The 18,379-nt window shown below is 31.6% G+C and overlaps 1 protein-coding gene across 8 annotated transcripts in view; it reads left to right on the top strand.

Annotated features, from left to right (window-relative positions):
• Positions 1–569: 569 nt before the first annotated feature.
• The window catches only part of LOC117213571 (la-related protein 1), a 30,599-nt gene continuing 12,789 nt past the window's right edge, over positions 570–18,379 (top strand). For 6 of the 8 annotated variants that reach the window (XR_004488685.1, XR_004488684.1, XR_004488683.1 and 3 more), the window contains exons 1-11: positions 570–2,453; positions 14,481–14,554; positions 14,756–14,809; positions 15,203–15,371; positions 15,478–15,582; positions 15,651–15,805; positions 16,023–16,141; positions 16,218–16,407; positions 16,773–17,342; positions 17,661–17,818; positions 18,132–18,357. Coding sequence is in view for 5 of the 8 variants with exons in the window: in XM_033459022.1 (XP_033314913.1) it covers positions 1,622–2,453; positions 14,481–14,554; positions 14,756–14,809; positions 15,203–15,371; positions 15,478–15,582; positions 15,651–15,805; positions 16,023–16,141; positions 16,218–16,407; positions 16,773–17,342; positions 17,661–17,818; positions 18,132–18,357 (2,652 nt within the window). In the remaining 3 variants the exon portion in view is untranslated. Of the gene's footprint in view, positions 2,454–11,919; positions 11,939–14,480; positions 14,555–14,755; positions 14,810–15,202; positions 15,372–15,477; positions 15,583–15,650; positions 15,806–16,022; positions 16,142–16,217; positions 16,408–16,772; positions 17,343–17,660; positions 17,819–18,131; positions 18,358–18,379 lie in introns of those variants that run through there. The other 2 variants (XM_033459024.1, XM_033459025.1) reach the window with 2 other exon arrangements.

Here is an 18,379-nt window from a genome sequence, read left to right as displayed (position 1 = left end):
ATATTTTACGATTTTTATTGTGTCATTTGATCGATTTTACGAACTAAAATACCGAGTGAAGATAATCGTATATGTGAACAGATCCTTTATACATTGTATAATATACAAAATGTTGTTTATTATCATATAAAAACTATATAAAATAGTTATATTTTATGTAATGCGAATAAATTGTAACATAATCTGTAAAAACGAATAAAATATCTAAATCATTGTTTATCTGTTTATCATGTTATTCATATATGATTAGTGGAAGCTTACAAGGAATAAAATATTAATGTAAAATATTATAGACAATGTGAATTACTTATCTTATCAATAAAAATCATACATATTACAGACCGCCATATAGAAAACAAGTTAAATTGTATTAAATATTCAGTGAAAATATGTCAAGTATGGACAATAGGATTAGAGGTAAACAGATCTTTTTCTTTTTTATTTCATTTAAAACTTTTGTTTAAAATTCTCGCAGTTACCCGAACGTACTAATTTAAATCGTGCTGGCATTAATAAAAAAGGAAATACGGTGCTGCTATCTGCAGAACTGCCTAGTAAAATCGATTAAACCGGAAACTGTGTAGCCGCTCGCATACAGGCCAGGAGCAAGCGTTGGCCACATGTGTTTTGCAGACCGTTTTACCGTGGAAAAAGATCGCCGAAAATGTCGTGTTTACGTAATCCGTGGTAACGTGACGTTGAAACGGTGCTCCTGAACTCGCTGCTGTTGTGACAAAATTTTTGACATCAAACAATCCAGGAAAGATACGCAAAATATAAAGAAGAACGCAAAGAAGAAAAATTACTTTTATTAACAAGGTGTATTCTGATTGTCTACTCTAACTTCCTCGTTTCTACTCGGCACGCACTGCGTGTACTCCTGTATTTCTTCGACGTATATCATCTATAAAGAAGGTAGATTAACCATCATTTAATTATTCATCGGTTAGGAAAATATTTGTACCGGCTGATTTTCGATCGTCTAGTGAAATCGCCGAGTCAGCGTGTTCTTAACCACGCAACCTATTGCCTCGTGTACATAAAACGAGAATTCTTCGTACATTCGATTGAATTTTAGTAGAAATTTTTTCGTCAGAAATTTGTTCTTCGTTGAATTTCTAAAGAACATTCTGGTACGGCTGAATTAAAAAAGTATAAGAGAAAAAAAGAGACGTTATAGATATTCAGTAACGACCGCGTGTGCACGCCGCGCCTTCTGGAAAGAGCGATTCCTCGTGACGAGTTTCGAGTGGGCGTTCTATTCGTCAAGGAAAAGGAGTAACGGCTAATGTTCTACGTTTGTGTTAAATTTAACGCCAACTTCTATTAAATTTAATGTGTTCGTGCTTTGTCGAGCACGAACTCAAAAGAGACATGAGTCCAGTCTGTAGTATGGAGGATATCCTTAGACTGATATTTTAAAGCCGAATCGACACACGATACGTCTCGAATCTCTAATCAGGCAACGAGGCTGTTCGGTTAGATTAATGTGTCCGAGGGTGTTCGACGTTCCTCAGGACTCCTCAACCGCCTGAGAGGAAGCAATATCTTATAAAACCTTTTTGAACAAAATCCTCGTGTTCGGACCTCGTGTTTTGTCTTTCGGCGCGTACTATTCAAAATGGCGGCCAAGGTGGCCAGTGGCACGCAGGGAAGTGCCGAGAAGGAACAGTGCCCCGGAGTCTCTTATGCAAGTATCTTGAATCCAAAAAGTGGCACCGAGACCCGAGTTGTTAACAAAGGTAACAACAAGGAGAACATTGGTAGTCAAGTGGTTCAACAACAATCCGTACCTATCAAGGATTGTATTGCTTCTCAGAATTTAACTGTTAAAGGGAAGTCTTATCAAAGAACTGGAAGGAGAATCAACTCACAAAGCAAAATCGAAAAATGTTATGGAAACGAATTACCAACTGGCATTGAACAGAATCAGTTAGTTATTCAGAAGGATAATTTAGTTGAGAAAAGACAAGAAGCCACTGTTGAACAAATGAATGGTGACATAGGAAGTGATGGAGAATTTCAAACAGTAGCACCAAAGAGTGCTAGAAGAAAAGAAAAGTTAAGGGAACAGCAGCGAGATTTTAGAGAAAGGCAGAAACATCGTGATCATAGACATCCTCTTCGTGGTCATACTGGAAGCAATGAAAGATCTTATAAGGAACGAGATCGTGGAGATAGAGGAGGTATGGAGCATGTTGTGGGAAATAAAGATGTTTTGAAAGATAAAGAAGAAATAGAGGCAGAATCGGAAGTTCAATCTTCAGCTCCTGTTAAATATGTAGAAGCTCCTTTACCTGCAGTCAATCCGTGGACTAAAAGTAAAATTATAACACCAGTTACACCTGCAAATTTTGTCTCTACTGTACCTTCAGGGACTGTGGTATCTATGGAAAAACAAACTGACAAAGAAAAAAGAATACTTCAACCTCAGCAGCAGCAAGGGATTGTTGGTAAGTGCCAATACTCATTTGTGTTTGAAATTATTTATATGTATTACTTATACACTATTCAAGTCTTTGTTCAAGAAAAAAGTCCCAATTTTTTAATATACTAATATAACAGAGTTGCATGCTTTTCATAAATTTCAATGTCATTACATTCCAAATATACTATACAGCTTTGGAAATACTTTTACAAAGGTATTTTCATTTTGTTTGCTTCTTTTAAATTCTAACATGATTAAGTCATGGTGGTTATCAAATTTATTGTGAATAGAATTACTGTGTAAATAAGCTAATCAATTTTTATAAGTCCTTCTGTCTTATGGTATTTTTATCAATATGACTTTGTACTTTATACATGTGATGAAAAAGATTCTTATCTAGTCAGAGTATATGGAAGTACTTTTTCAAAGGTACTGATGATATGGATAAAGTATTTGGAGAAGGGGAAACTGTGGTATTTACACAATTATTATTACATAAATAATACTTATAATGCAACATTTATTAATATTTTATCAAAACAATTTTAAAATTACTAAAAAGCTTACTTTTTAAAAATATTTACTATTTATTAAAATGCTATTATAAATTATTACATATAGTATACAGGACAAATTATAAATCTTGATGACCTTAAATAATTTCTAAGAAGTATGTTGCACAGAAAAATATCTTTTTAAAAAATTACACCTTGTCAAAAGTAATAAATGATGCTGAAATGTATTTTCTTATTAACTTGTTTATTGGTAAAATATCAAGGTCATTGGGATTTTTTAAAACAATATATAATTTTCGTGCCAAAACTTGGAAGAACAGTTACATTTTGATGTATTAGTGCCTACTTTGCTAATAATTATTAATAATTATTAAAAATATTTACAATAACGTTGATGGTTTGACTTAGTTACTTTCTTTACAATTAGTAACACTATTAATCGCAACAGCAATGTCGTTTTATTGTCTCCGTACAATCGGCACACGTTCACAAACTATACAGTTATTAGAGAACGGCATGTAATGAAATAATAAAATTGTAACAAAGTTGATATTTTTTACATTTAATTTAATGCATGAAAGTCAATAGAAACCATTTTGATCACTTACTGCAATTAACACAGTTATATTGTCATGCTTCGGGTCATTTTCAATCCATTTATGACTGAAAATGAAAGATAATTCTTTCTCGCGAAAAAATTGACTATTATTTCAAATTTTTATGCAGAACATGTTTTTTATATTATTTTAGGAAATATGTTTTAAAAATTCATTTCAGCATCATATGTAATACTAACATACATTTAACATGTAATTTTTTAGTAGAACGTATTCTTTAAAAATATGTGTACGATTGTATAATGATTTTAGAAATGTGATTTGTAAAATATTGCAAAAAGCTTACATAAATGAGCTATGTTGCTTAAAAATCCAACGAAGAAATAAAAGAGAGTTCTCGATTTCCTTATCGTGCATTTGCTATGGAAAGTAGGAAATGAAAATGTGTGCTATTACGCTGCGCGCCAATTTTGAAACTGGTTATAGACGCTTAACCATAAAGACGATCAATCTTAAACATTATTGTAGACGATTAATTTTACAAAAATTCTTGTGAAACACATTTCTATTTGCAGATTGTCAGTAGTTTCTTAGTTTTGAGCGGAATTATAAAAATATTATATGAATAAATAAAAGTAGGGAATTATTGAGAAAGTGACCTAACTACGAACAGAGTGGTGTATATTAGGTGAGACTTGTTACGAAATCTCGAACACAAGTAGAAGCATTAATAAATAAATAATAAGAAAAATTCAAAATCAACATGATATGTTACATTAATTTTGCGACTTAGGAATTCCTTGTTTTAATATTCGAGTTTCCCAATTCTAACAAAAATTTATTAATTAATTTAAAAATATAATCTTTCTGAAGAAAACCTTTTACCGAGTTTTTTAAATCATGTCTAATTTAATAAAACGGATTAATCATATACGTAATATATTAAAACGTAAGTAGTAATAGAATTTTTGAAACTTTTTATATGTAACTTTTATAAAAGTTGCAATTTATTTCTCGTGTTTGACGCGATATTCTTACATAAGAATACGCGATGTTAGCAAAAGTGAACAAATTTCGTTATATAATGTAACAGCTTTTACAATGTTTAGTCAGATGTAATGTTATTTAGGAAAAAAACTGCATCTCCATGTAAGAGTACAGGTGGACGTTATACGTATCGGTAATTCAGGTGTTCGATCACTATAACAATAGTAGTAGGGAATTTCGAATGGTTGATTCGATTGTCTTATCTGAACACTGTTGACAAGTCTTCGGTATACGTGGCCAGAAAATAACCATGTTGGCAATCGAGCACAACACACGTCACCTATAGTCTTTCTTCATTTGCATAACAAATTTTTGATCCCCTTCCCGACCGGTCCTTTCTCTGCTTCGTAAAACTTTCGATCACTTGATCCAACATTTCTGCAACATTAATAGCGCTATATATATAATATATCTTATTATTATTTCAAGCATTACTTAAGATATATATAGCGCCATTAAGAATCTACGTGAATTGGTCTTTTTTCAAGTTAATTTATTTAGAAAATACGTTATTATGCACGCTATGTAAATTGAAAGTATTAAAACAAAAAATAGTTAAATTAATTAAAATTAAACAAAAGATAAAATAAAAATTGTAGCGAGCGATACAGCAAAAATTTATTAACATTCAAATGAATGTAAAATTTTAAGAAAATATCAAGTATTACGTACAATATAATGTAGAACATTGCTACGTGACATTGCAATAATATTAGTGATCGAAAAGTTATTTATAATTTATATTATGAAAGAGGGGCTATAAAATAGGAAGGAATTAAAATAAAATGAAGCTATTGAACTATTGGTAACACTAAGTATGTAGTTCGAAAAACGAGATGTTTGACAGTAGAGTTGTTGGTAAACTAACTAATAAGGTTACTTAATAAATTCGAACTGTTAGAAATACAAGACCAGATAACGATTGGGTGATTAGTAAACGAGCTATTAGTTACGATTATGAAAACAAATGTATAGTATGGCAAGCTGATGTGCAAGTAATTAGTTAGTACAGGTGTATATTTATTATTCAACATAGCTTCTGCTGTAAAAACTTGTTAGTTTATATTAATACATTAAAAAACATACTGATAACATACATTTTTATTTGAAAGAAAAGGCTAGTATATTAGCTGAATGTTACTTTTAGTTTACTACATGGTAACTTTTCAGAATTGCGAAATCTATCGTAAGAAGGAAAAGTAATTAAAGTTTTTAATAACCAAAACTAATCTAAATCTAGTTAATGTTCTCTAGTTAATGAACTTACGATCCCTAGGTAATGGATCTACATAAAGAAATCAGTTACTTCGTAGTTCAATTCATTTGGCGAATCCATTGTTGGCAGATTAAGTTTCATTATTTGGTTGCTATCGATCAGTCCAATTATTCGATTTATGTGCAAATAGTGAAGACGTCAAGACAGCATTAACACTCTTTTTTAACGGTTGACAGTAGGGAGTAACACGTGATGCAATTATAAAAGCCTCGTAACCAGGCCTGTGAAGTTGGCATTTCAAAGTGCAAATTTGTATAAAAAACAAACAGTATTATTTATCCACATTTGTCCAACCGAAATTTTTATTTGTCCTTTTTTCAAAAAGTGTTACGACGAAATTAAAACATTTGATATTAGCGCCCCCAGGAACAACTATGTTTATTTACGAATATTTGAAAAGCATCCTTAGTTTATTACGGTGTTTAAATATATAGAGATCTTATAGATTTCTACCAACTTTTCTTTTTTTTTTTTTTTTTTTTTTTTAATACTTAGCCAACCGTGCGCGCCATAGAGAGCAATACGTTTCCACCGTGCTCGGACAAGCCAACCTATACGCTGTCCACCGCGCATTTTTCCAAGTATCGGAGACTAATATTCACTACTTAAAAAACAAAGAAGTCTAAAAATTATTTAAGTGGTTAATTATACGATTTCACATGTTGTTTATATAAAATATCAAATTGAAAGTATATATTAAAAGTATAAAAAAATATAGGTAAAATTGAGAACATTAAAGATGACTAAAGAGAAATAACACGACTTCAACGTGAAATTAGTAATTTATAATGCATTTTAATATTTTCTTGCAGTGTGGTATGGTTCGATTATAACTTTATTTAATCATAACTGATAGTGTAACTTTTTAATTAATTTTAACATCACTAAATTGCTACATTTTATTATATACTGTACTTTATAAAAGCAGAAAAAGTAGTACAATTAATTGGCAACAATTCCAGGTAAACAATAACCAATAATAACAAGAACAAAAAAGAAAACGCGTTGCTGAAGTTAAAAAGGGAGATCTCCCCTTTCTGTCACGCAGCGATGTTCTTCACAGAAGGGAGATCTTTCCGTTAGGTTGGCTAAGTGCTAATACAATTCTACAGTCATTTTCAATACATTACAAAAATGAATTACCGGAAGCATACCTCTCCTGACATCGTCCTCCGGATGGCATACCTGTCCGGGATTTTGGGTGACCTTCGGTTTACAATACGGACAGCACATCTGTCTTTTTGGGAAAGTCCGAATTTCCTACCTTTCAAGCTATAAATTTTGCGATGCATACCTGACCGAGAGGTTAGTTAACACCCTAAGTGCTCAATAGGTCCGCTCTAAAGTAAACATCTGGTATCAAGATGCACCCACGATGGTATACAATTGTAAGATTGGAAGGAATAGATTCCCATCCCATAAAAACTATAATGAGAAGGACAATCCCTGGACAGTGCAAATAAATCAACTAAACATAACATTAGTCTGCATCTTTAATTTACCTCCACTGTGAGCGTTAATAGCGTTCACGGTTAACAATATCAACCGATCAGTTGCAATCTGACTGATCGCTATCTAGTTGATAATTCGTATCATTACTCACTCTAATATTGTCCATTAAATGACATATGTTTCTATGTCTGTCAATTCTGTTACATGGACTATTAAAAACGATGACTGGACAAACGATTCTAACGTTTAATTTACAGAAAATGCAATAAGAGATATTTATGGAATTGATAAAAAATGTCAATCGGGGTGCTGATGTAAAATTTGTTAATTTGGTCACAATCCTTTCTTAAAAGAAGGAAAATTTAAGAAAACTTAAAATTTTGAATCGGCAGTCGCGAAAAAACGAATACCGTTTGTTCTTCCTTTTATAAAAATTTACACTCCGGGATTCATAGGCCCTCTCATAACTGTATTCGGTATTACGTTCTTCGTTGTAATTCAGACATTCACTCTCGAATTTCTCTAGGATGTAACCAATGAACAGCGAGTACGATTGCAAAAGAAGAGTGAATAGTTTCACATTTACAAGAATAAAAGATCTATATAACATGCATCATACACATATTTGTAAAAGTTTGCCAGGATAAATGTTTAAATACTTTCAGTCATTATGAATCACAGCAAATGCTAAAAACTGAGATGAGCTGAATTTAAAAAAATATATTTACAATCGATTTTATTTCGTGCACTGTTCATAGGTTAAAGAAATATCTGATCGTTTCTATGTTTCAATTAGTACTTTTTTCGTTACTGGTTCCAGTATTCACATATGTTCACATTATTTATTTGTTAGTAGATTGAAATGCGCATTGCAAAAAAGTTGCAAGGCGAGTGGTATAATAATCTCACGTCTACGAGGGAAAATTATAGTCGTTGGTTCCCTCATTATTTCAGCGTTCCATATATTTTATTAAAATGTTTCGCAGAAAGTGAGAGTGGTGAGAGGGAAACCTGTTTCAAGTTGTAGACCTTCTACCTTCGATAAAAGTAGAATCGTAAAGGCCAATGAATGCCTTTCAAACGTGTATGCATTTATGTTAAATAAGAATACAAATAGAAAAAAGTAGTCGTAGTGTCAAGATCACTTCCTTTTGCATTTGAATGCGATTACATGACGTAATACACGTGGATAATATCAAAATAATAGTAGAGTAGAATACTAATAAGAGCTCGTAATTTCACAAAAATTTTAAAGTAGAATATTCCAAGTTATTGTATTTAAAGCAACGATAAGAATTTAGCGAGTTTCTTTCATCAAAGATTGTCTTGTATAAAATATATACAATACATGTTTATACATATATTTTAAATCGTTAAAATCGAAAATGAGGGTAATTTTTTTATGGAAATGAACGATTTTGAAAATTCGGTCTTATGAACATCTGGCAGGCAAAGACTTTAAATGCAAATCCATGTAAGATCATACAGAGCTGTAAGTGGTAAGCGGCGAAGCAAGTAATGGCACAGCTAATGCCAATGTTCCAAATGTCAATTTTGCCGCTCAAATTTGCACATACACAAAACGATCATAAAACTAATCTGGACGTACGGAATACCATTATGGGGGACAGCAGCAATGAGCCATATAAACAGAATAGAGGCAATACAAGCTAAAATTCTTAGAACAATAGTAAACGCCCCATGGTACGTTAGAAACGAGGATATACCGAAGGACCTGGGAATACCAACGGTCGAAGAGGAGATTAGCAGACACGCAAGAAAATATAAAGAAAGAACAGAGTAGGAACACACACACTCACAAAGGACACAACCTAACAAACACGAAGATGGTATCCCACTGGGGGTAGCCACCTACATGATAATCTAACAACTAAAAAATTCTACCAAATGTCCAAACTGGACAAATTGTGAATGTAATCAATAAAATAAAAAAAAAAAAAATTTGCACATACAGCTCTCTGTATGATCACGGCTTAACCAGTCGCCTCACGGCGGCCAAAAAATGGAAAATAACCTAATCCAATACTTACAATACAATAGGTTAAGAGTACCAAATTTTAAGAAAGGAAGCATCAGAATCCACGAGGAACGTCACATTAACAAGTTGACCGAAATTTTTTGAGCCTTATTTCTGTTAAAAACGAACCTAACTTTCGACTTCAGTGACCCCAAAAACTTCCAAAAAGTGTCACTCTAGCCGAATATTTTGTAGTGCGGATACTATACTATAACTAAAATTTATATTTCTACTAATTAGAACAAATATTGTAATATATTAATAAGAGTTATTGCACTCTCTTTTGTCTCATTTCTTGCTAAAATTAAAATTTCAATGAATGCAAAAAATTATTCTTTTTTTAGAGTCATTAGTAGTTGACTTGTCTGGTTAATCATGAAGAATGTTACGTCAGTTATCGTTAAGGTGTTACTTAATGAACCTAGCGCGTTGAAATTCTTACCTCTAAATATTCAAATGAATATTTCATGCTAATTAACATTTTTTGTTTTATTTATAAATTTTCATTTCACCGGTTGCAAAATATATTACATTGGCATTTAAGAGAGAGAGAGAGAGAGAAAGATATTGATTCGTTTTTACGTCGAACTTTACATGCTATATTTTTAACATTGCTTTGAGCGATTCGCTACAGGATCTGACACGAGCAAACAAGTTTTCCTCCGTTCTCCTTGTTCTCTGTTCGTAACCGGCCGCCGGCCTCCTTGTGCGGCACCCATGAGTTGTTCCTACGACAAATTTACGTATTGAATTGACCGGAAGTTGTTGAGCGCGCGTACGCGTGTTATTGTGTTAGTTAGTTATCGATGTAACAAGATGGAACAAATCGGTTGCCATCAAGCTTTCCTGCTTGGTTACTCCGTTTCGTAAGAAATATTGATTTCTTGCATATCTCGCGATATGAGAAAAATTTACTGTTTGTTACCTTGTTACCTTGCGATAACAATGTCAATATTATGAATGAAATTGAATCACGCCATTTGTCAGTTCTTGCCTAATATCATAACTTAGGCAGACCCCATTAGTAAATAAATGACAACTTTTCCTTTTTACTTGCCATAGACTATGGACTATGGAATAGACTATGGATTCTTATACTATCATAGATAACGTAAAATTACTCAGAGTACACATAGTATACAAAAACATATAAAATATTCTAAGTATAGTATTCGTTACAATATTTAGTATGCAAAACAACTGTGTATCTAGATTTCATTTCTTTAATTATATTTATAAAAATATAAATTTGCAGTAATCAGTCTTCAATGTTGTTAAAACATCTTTTAACAACAGATATTACATATTTTGAAACAGGTATTAATTAATTTAAAAAATTACTATATCATTCGATTGAAAAATCGTCGATCTATCTATTTCTAACGGACTCTTCCTAGATCGAAGACGAAAGGAGCCAGTAGAATGGAGATGAAAATTGGATTTAATGCTGTTTGCACATCAAAGACTAGCGAAGCAGCTGCAAGTATTTACCGTTCTTGGTCGCTGCAAGCGTTTTCGATTCTCCCGTTTTGCCTGGTGGCTCAGTGCACCGTTGGCTCTCGAGCTGCAGCTACGAAATAGTATATGGCGGGTTTCCATTGTGTCTGTAGTCAAAAGAATTCTTTTCTAATATTCACTATCCTTAAAACATATGTATTAAAAAACTCTTAAAAAAAAAATTATTGTAGTGCAAGATAGGTATATGTGTGAGCACTTAATTCCAAACATTAAATAATAACATTTCGTGCAGTATAGAAATTAGAGAAATATTCATTGATGTAAAAGTTTGTTCATCGGGAGTGCATCTTTTTATTCGTTTCGAAGTAATAAATCTTATTGGTTAATAGTTGCCTTATTTTTAGATATAACATTGTCAGTAAATTGTATTTATGTGCTCTTGAATATAAGGTGCAGCAAATTTCATAACATATGGAAAAAACTTTGTATAGTTTTTAGTTGGTGCTAGTTACTATTTTGTGTACGCGTAAAATCGGTGGGAAGATTTAAAATGATCTTATTGGGTTCGTTAACCATATAATAGCACACTAAAATTCTTTATTTTATCAGAATAAAATTTCTTATATAGATAAATATAGTAATTTATTTGAAAATACAAAACTTTCTGTGAATATTAAATTTTGTAACATTAAACTAGATATCGCAAAACTATCGTATGAAAGTCATATCGAACTAGGAAGTTTCCATTATAAGGTTCATATTAACTTATATTTCTGAAGAACTCTGCTTAATAAATGTTTATATACAATAAAGTGTGTATAAAGAAAAACGGCAAATGAAGGTACACGATTGCACCTGTTGCGCGAAAGTGAAGTGACCGTCGTAACGCTATATAAGTGCGTAAATCCGATTATAATATTTCGAATTTAGCTGTTATGTGCTTTTCTCTTCTATATCATTGTCAAGAAGTATTAGCTTACGCGCGAGTCTCTTTATATGAACGTTATATAAAAGTTTGAGGTATTCTGTTCTACGTGTAAACAACGAAGAACTGAAATCTAGTGAGCAGAACCGAATTTTTAACGAAGACGTTTCTCATATAAACAGAGTCTTCATACACAACATACACAATGAAGATAAATAAAAGTAAAGGCAATACTGTTCAACGTGAGTTTTAATTGATTCTTTAAGTCAATACTAACGATAATATTTTTATGTTTTGTTCAGAGTTATTGCTATTAATCATATTTGTAAGATGAGAAAATTTATATTGCATCTGTACTAAGTTTGAAGTAAATAATATTGGAGAAAAAAATGCAAACATTTTTCTGTATTTGTAATATTTTTTATTGTTCTTCTATTGATAATTGTTTATAAGACGCGTTTATACTAATGCGTTATTATTATTTTACAAAAGCTTACTTCTGTTGAATTAATTTGAATGCAGAAAAATTGGAGGCCAATCAGTTAAGAAGATAATGCTATGAAATCGATTTCTCAGCTAGAAAACAATGCATACTAAAGTACAAAGAACGAGATCCCGTTGAACCGGAGTCGAAAAAAAAACGCTCGGGGCTTTTTTTATACGCGCGCGATTCTTTTTCTGTCCTTACGAGGATAACCTAAGCCTGAAATGTTTAGATTACGTTTCGAAGAGATCGAATTGCTTGGAATGGAATGTTTTTGCTTTTCCTATACGTTGATATCGCAGAAATCTTCTGTGCAACATCCTTACCAAATACCCCTTTATTTTCTATGATTTAGTATGTATTTTATTTTGTTTTTATTTAGTAAGTCTTCTACTATAAAAATTTATCCTACGCGTGTTACTTAATAAATTTATTCGTCGTTCGTTACTCTTGGCTAATGATTCTGAATCGATTCGAAATTTTTCAACATATATTATGAAAATTAGAACATGATTAAATACTTAAAAGTATTATATTGGGTTGGCAACTAAGTGATTGCGGATTTTGTTGTGGTATTGACAAAATCCCCAATTACTTAGTTGGCAACCCAATACTGAAGACTTCAAACAGTTTCGAATTTTAAATCTTAACAGGTTGTGAAACTTAACACCAAACATTACTATATTTTACTGGTAGTACCAATCTTTCAGTGTACTCAAATTCTATTACACATTATTCTAATGTATCATTGTGCAAGATACGTAAGATTACTTTTGTTTCCATCTCCTTATCTTTATTGGCATCTTTCTGCCTGGAATTAATTATGGAAGAGAATTTTTGTCAAACCCGTTAGGTCTAGATCATCGAGACTGTAACGCGAGAAGCAGGACACGGTAATGCGTGAGTTACTTTCGCTTTCGCGGTGATTTGTGTTTTCGAAGCAAACGAAAGATCGACTCGACCGAAAACAGGTCAACAAGCAAATCTACAGCTGGTATCACTTGCGTAACATGCGCCCTATGTTTCGAGAAGTCGTTTGTACATTTCTAGCGCATACGTTGCATTGCTTATTTATAGAAAATAAAGAAATCGGAGATAGTGTCAAATTCTCGTTTGTGCGTTTTCAGTTATTGCGTGTTTATACAGGATTCGAAACTTTATTAAAAAGTTATAATAAAGATGGAAAACATGAAAGGAGCAATATTCACGCTTCCAATATCAACTGATTTCATGTTACTAAATTTTTATATATTGATAGTTATAAAAAAAATATATTAAATAAATATTAATAAATATGAACTGACTGTACTAATGACTGTATGAACTGAATGTACTGATGGCTGTGTGGACTAAATGTACTGATGACTGTGTGGACTGAATGTACTGATAACTATGTGGACTGAATATATAATTTTTTACCACAGCTAGCGACAGAAATAGTGAACGTTGTGAAAGAGACATTTAGTGATTGTATAGATCAGGAGGCTATTCTTGTTTATTCTTTCATAAAAATTTATTTAGTAAAATTTTAAACTGTGTTTATATTTCTTTCTGATTTACACTCAAAGACATAGATCTAACAGACTGAAACACGCTGTATATACAATACGAACGACGTACTAATAAATTTGTATTTGAGAAGGGGATCGTTTGCAAGAAATATAACAAGGATAATTTATTTGAAGGGAAAACATTATTTTTGATAAATAAGTAAGAAAGCTATAAATGTAGTTTCCATACTATGGAATTTTACGAGCAGAATTTTATATGTTCATAGTTATACGAACACAAACTTTATGATCTAATAAAATTATATTAGTATTAAATAATTCATTTATGTTGAATATAAACTACGTATATGCAAATGTTGTAGAACTTTTGTTGAATGTTTAACGAAGATAAAAAATTATTTATTACTTTATTATTATTATTTATTATTAAACAGGAGTGATTTATGGTGTAAATATTAGTACTAAATAATAATAATAATAATAAATAATACTAAATATAAATATTTTCACGGACTTGTTGCTTAGTAACATTTTGCTTAAAAATCTAGAAATTACCTTGTTGATGATAATAGAACCCAATAAAAAGTGCCGTCTTTTTTGTTTAAAATCTTTGTGCACTTTCTTCGGGACACACGGTCGTAGATAAAAGGATTTATGAAGCACGTGTTCTGTAGATAATATAGGTCACGAAGTTACGAATAGATTATAAGTGACACGATAAGAATTAGTTTATGATTGAAAAGTTTGACGTTAGAAAATATTCTATTCTATTAAAATACTTTCTTACAGAAAATGGCATCGACACTGGAAATCATCCGACTATTGTGACGGTGTCAAAGGATAGAAGAAAATTTAATCAAAAGGTATATGCAATGATTCCAATTGTATGGTAAAATAATGATAATGTTAATATTTTTAATAACATTAGTAATAATGTTTGATGGTAATCGTATAATATAGTAATTGTGTATAAAAATTTTCTTTTAATTAAAATATTCTTAAGATACCAATTTCTTATTATATTTTATTGGATACAACTAAAATCTAGTTTGTGACTTTAACAGGCGAGCGACTTCTCAGATATCGGCGATTGGCCAACTTTAGAAGCTTCAGGAGAGGTTGGTTAAAATTATTTGTCGTGTTTTTGGAATGCTTACGTTATCTTGTCAACGCAACTTTTTAACAAAATAATATTTAATCAACGCTACTATATTTCATCGTTTAATTTATCAATTAAACAAAATTTGTTAAAATTTACTTTAGTTATATTTGGGATTCTCAGTTATTGTTTTAAAAGTAAAAAAATGTACTATGCAAAAGCTAGAACTCATAGAATGTAATATCATGTATTTATCTATGAGCGTAAATATTTTGCTATAGTAAAATCGAATGTTATCTCATTGCGGACGTATTTCTTATCCGTGAAATCATTTGACATTCACACAATTATTTATTTCTTTAATATAATTTTCTTTGTACATGTCACTAACTAAAAAAATATTTTCCTTTAGAAGAAGACAGTTGTAACAGCACAGAAGCAAAATGGTGTGATTGAACAAAATAACTGCAGAGAAAGTAGCAGTAATGCTATTGAAAGCAGAGGAAAAGAAAACAAAGAGCAAAACCATTGTCAGCATGATGATGAAGAACATTTGGATAGTAATGAAAAGAAAAAAAAAGGTAACAAGCACTGATTTATTTTCTTTGCTATGACATAAATGATAAAAGATGAGTGAAGAGTTATTTTTTAAGTTGAATCTTTAATATTCTTGTTTCACCTTTATAGTGAACAAGCAGAAATGGGTACCGTTGGAAATAGATATAGCAAAAAATCGGAGCAAAAGAGATCGGTCACCAAAGTACCATAATCAGAGAGAAAAGAGTGGAGAAGGTATTTAATAAATATTTCATGATATTCTAAGTATTGCATATTAAATTTAGAATTATATCTTTTAACAGAAGCAGATTCGTATAGAAATAGAGAGCATGATAGGCCAGCGTATATTACAAGAGGTGGACGAGGTGGGCGAAGTTACAGAGGAAGAGGAGGGCGTGGTGGACGAGGCTCTTATCGTGGTGGTTTCAGGCACAGACATGACCAAGTTTATATGCAGGTAGTTTTATGTTTACTATTTTCTTATTACCTACATTTCGTATATAACAAAAATAATAAATAATATAAATTATATTAATAATGATGATAAGCTAATGGGAATCTCTCAGAATATTCTTTGAAGAGTAGCGAAAGTAGACCTGATATTGAATGTTAATATAGAGATAAAGAACTTTAAATCTCTAAACAAATTATTTTCAATTGACACATTTTTTTAGATGCATAAATTTGGTCTTTTGGATCCTAATTATATGGTGGGTTACATGGGAACATTTTATTTTAGTAATTTCATGAACATAAATACATCGGCGCTTAAGGAAATTCTAAGGAATCAAATGTAAGTTTTATAAATTAGTGAAAAACAAAAACAATACACAATTCTTTTCTTTAATATGTAATTTATATTTTCACAGAGAATATTACTTCAGCGAAGAGAACCTTTTAAGGGATTTCTTTTTGCGTCGTAAAATGGACGCACAAGGCTTTTTACCTATTACTTTAATTGCTTCTTTTCATCGTGTACAAACGTTAACGACAGATGTTGGACTTGTTATTGAGGCAATTATGGAATCCGATAAATTAGAATTAGTGGATGGATTTAAGGTAATGTAAACGTATATTCATTATTCTAATAATGCACAAATCGAAATTCGAATCCAGCTACATCATTTTGTGTCTTTGGTGAAAGAATTGTGCTAGATAAAATGGAAGAGGATTCGCTGACACCATTCGAGCTTAATTTAAGTTCAATGAATGGAGTTTGAAAGTAGGCCTCCTCACAAATTCATCCCTGGAAAATATATTTTTTGCTGTATTGTAGCGATCGATTGAGATACGAGTTATCAGTTATTGTTGTCTTTTATGAAATATCAATTTTGAAATATTATTGCAGAATCTCTAAAATAATTTTCAAGACTAATGTTATTAATTTGTTATTAATGACTAATGTTATTATTTTTTTTTATTAGGTCAGAACGAAAATAGATCCTTTGAAGTGGCCTATCTTGGACGCGGCTGGAAATCCCGTATTCTTAGAACCGTCTAATACTTCGAATTCATCTCAAAACGAAGTAATACTCTCCTCCACGTCCGAATCCGATTTTTGCCCTGCTGCGAGACCTTTATCTACAATTCCTATTCCCCCAGTTCCGCGCGTTCTTCAATCCAACCATACTATCCCAACAATAGGAAGGCTTAGTGAATCAGAAAGTATATCCTCATTAATAGGCGACAGTTTAAATCCTAACGTACCGGAGTTCATACCAATTTCGAACGAACTGACAGACAAAAATAACGAATCTGTTGTATTCGATAATACAAGCGAATCGTTCAAGACAGAAAAACAATCAGTAGAAGTGAGAAGCATTCCAGTACTATCGAGTGACAATTCATTACTGCTCTCAAGAAACAAAGCTTCGAAACCGGACGATAAAATGTCCACAACAGTCAAGTGTTCTAGTCCATCCTCCGTACCATCCTCCGTACCAGAAGTGCAAGTCAACGGAGAATCACAATCTGTCAATGATGTTTGGAAAGAGGTAATCTTTTTTTCGTGTATTATTAGTACCAACATTGAAATTAAATATTCGCGTTTTTTTAATCCACAGAAAAAACACTTCCACTTTTACGACTTATTCAAGATCTTAAATTGAACTGTACTTTTTTACCTAGAACTATAAAGAATGCAATGAATTTATAAAATGGTCTAATAGGATGTTGTGTTACCGATTAAGTAAATTAGAATATTTGCCCGAAACGTCATCGGTGTATAAAAATTGCGACACAAACTGTGGATCTATTTCAAACAAGTTATTACTATTAGTGATAAGTAATAACTGAGTTCATGAAAATGATAGGTAAGGCGAAGGGTGAAACCGTCACATAAGGAAAGAAACGAAGAAAAAGAGAAAATTGATAACGTTAAAAGCGAAGAAAGAGAGGAGTTAGACTTTCAATTTGACGAGGAACTTGATACGCCACCACCAACTGGTCGCCACAATGCATTTTCTGAATGGTTTGTTGCTATTTGTTTGACTTTCTTTTGATTATATTATGAATTTTATACATGCATTCATAACTTAAGAGTATATAGTATTCATAAAAAATAGCAAAAAGTATTTATCTATTACAGCAAACTCCAGATTAGCATTTTAAAGCAAATTAAATATCTTCTTAGAAAGAAATTATAAATAAAGTTCCTGATTTATTTTGAATTGTTAGTACGACATTATATTTTTATTTTACTGATTACTATATACTTCTAAACTATTGTGTCTTTTTCTCAGGTTACTCTGTATGTGTAAAAGTTAACATGTGATATATTGTAGGTCTGAAGACGATGAAGATTATGAATTGTCAGATAGAGATGTCAATAAACTTTTAATCTTCACACAAACGTCGGTGCCCATGTCGACACGTATTCCGAAACACGAAGGTCATGATCGAACTGGTGACTGGACAACAAGAGTAAAAATGACCCAGGATCTCGAGCAAGCTATCAATGATGGATTATACTATTATGAAGAAGATTTATGGATGAAAGATGGTCAAAGGGTAAGTTTAAATCATTTTTTAG

This window comes from Bombus bifarius, unplaced genomic scaffold (assembly GCF_011952205.1).
Source record: "Bombus bifarius isolate JDL3187 unplaced genomic scaffold, Bbif_JDL3187 scf7180000009125, whole genome shotgun sequence".
NCBI lineage: Eukaryota > Metazoa > Arthropoda > Insecta > Hymenoptera > Apidae > Bombus > Bombus bifarius.
The sequence above is the reverse complement of the archived record's forward strand: the minus strand, read 5'-3'. Positions and strand labels throughout refer to the sequence as shown.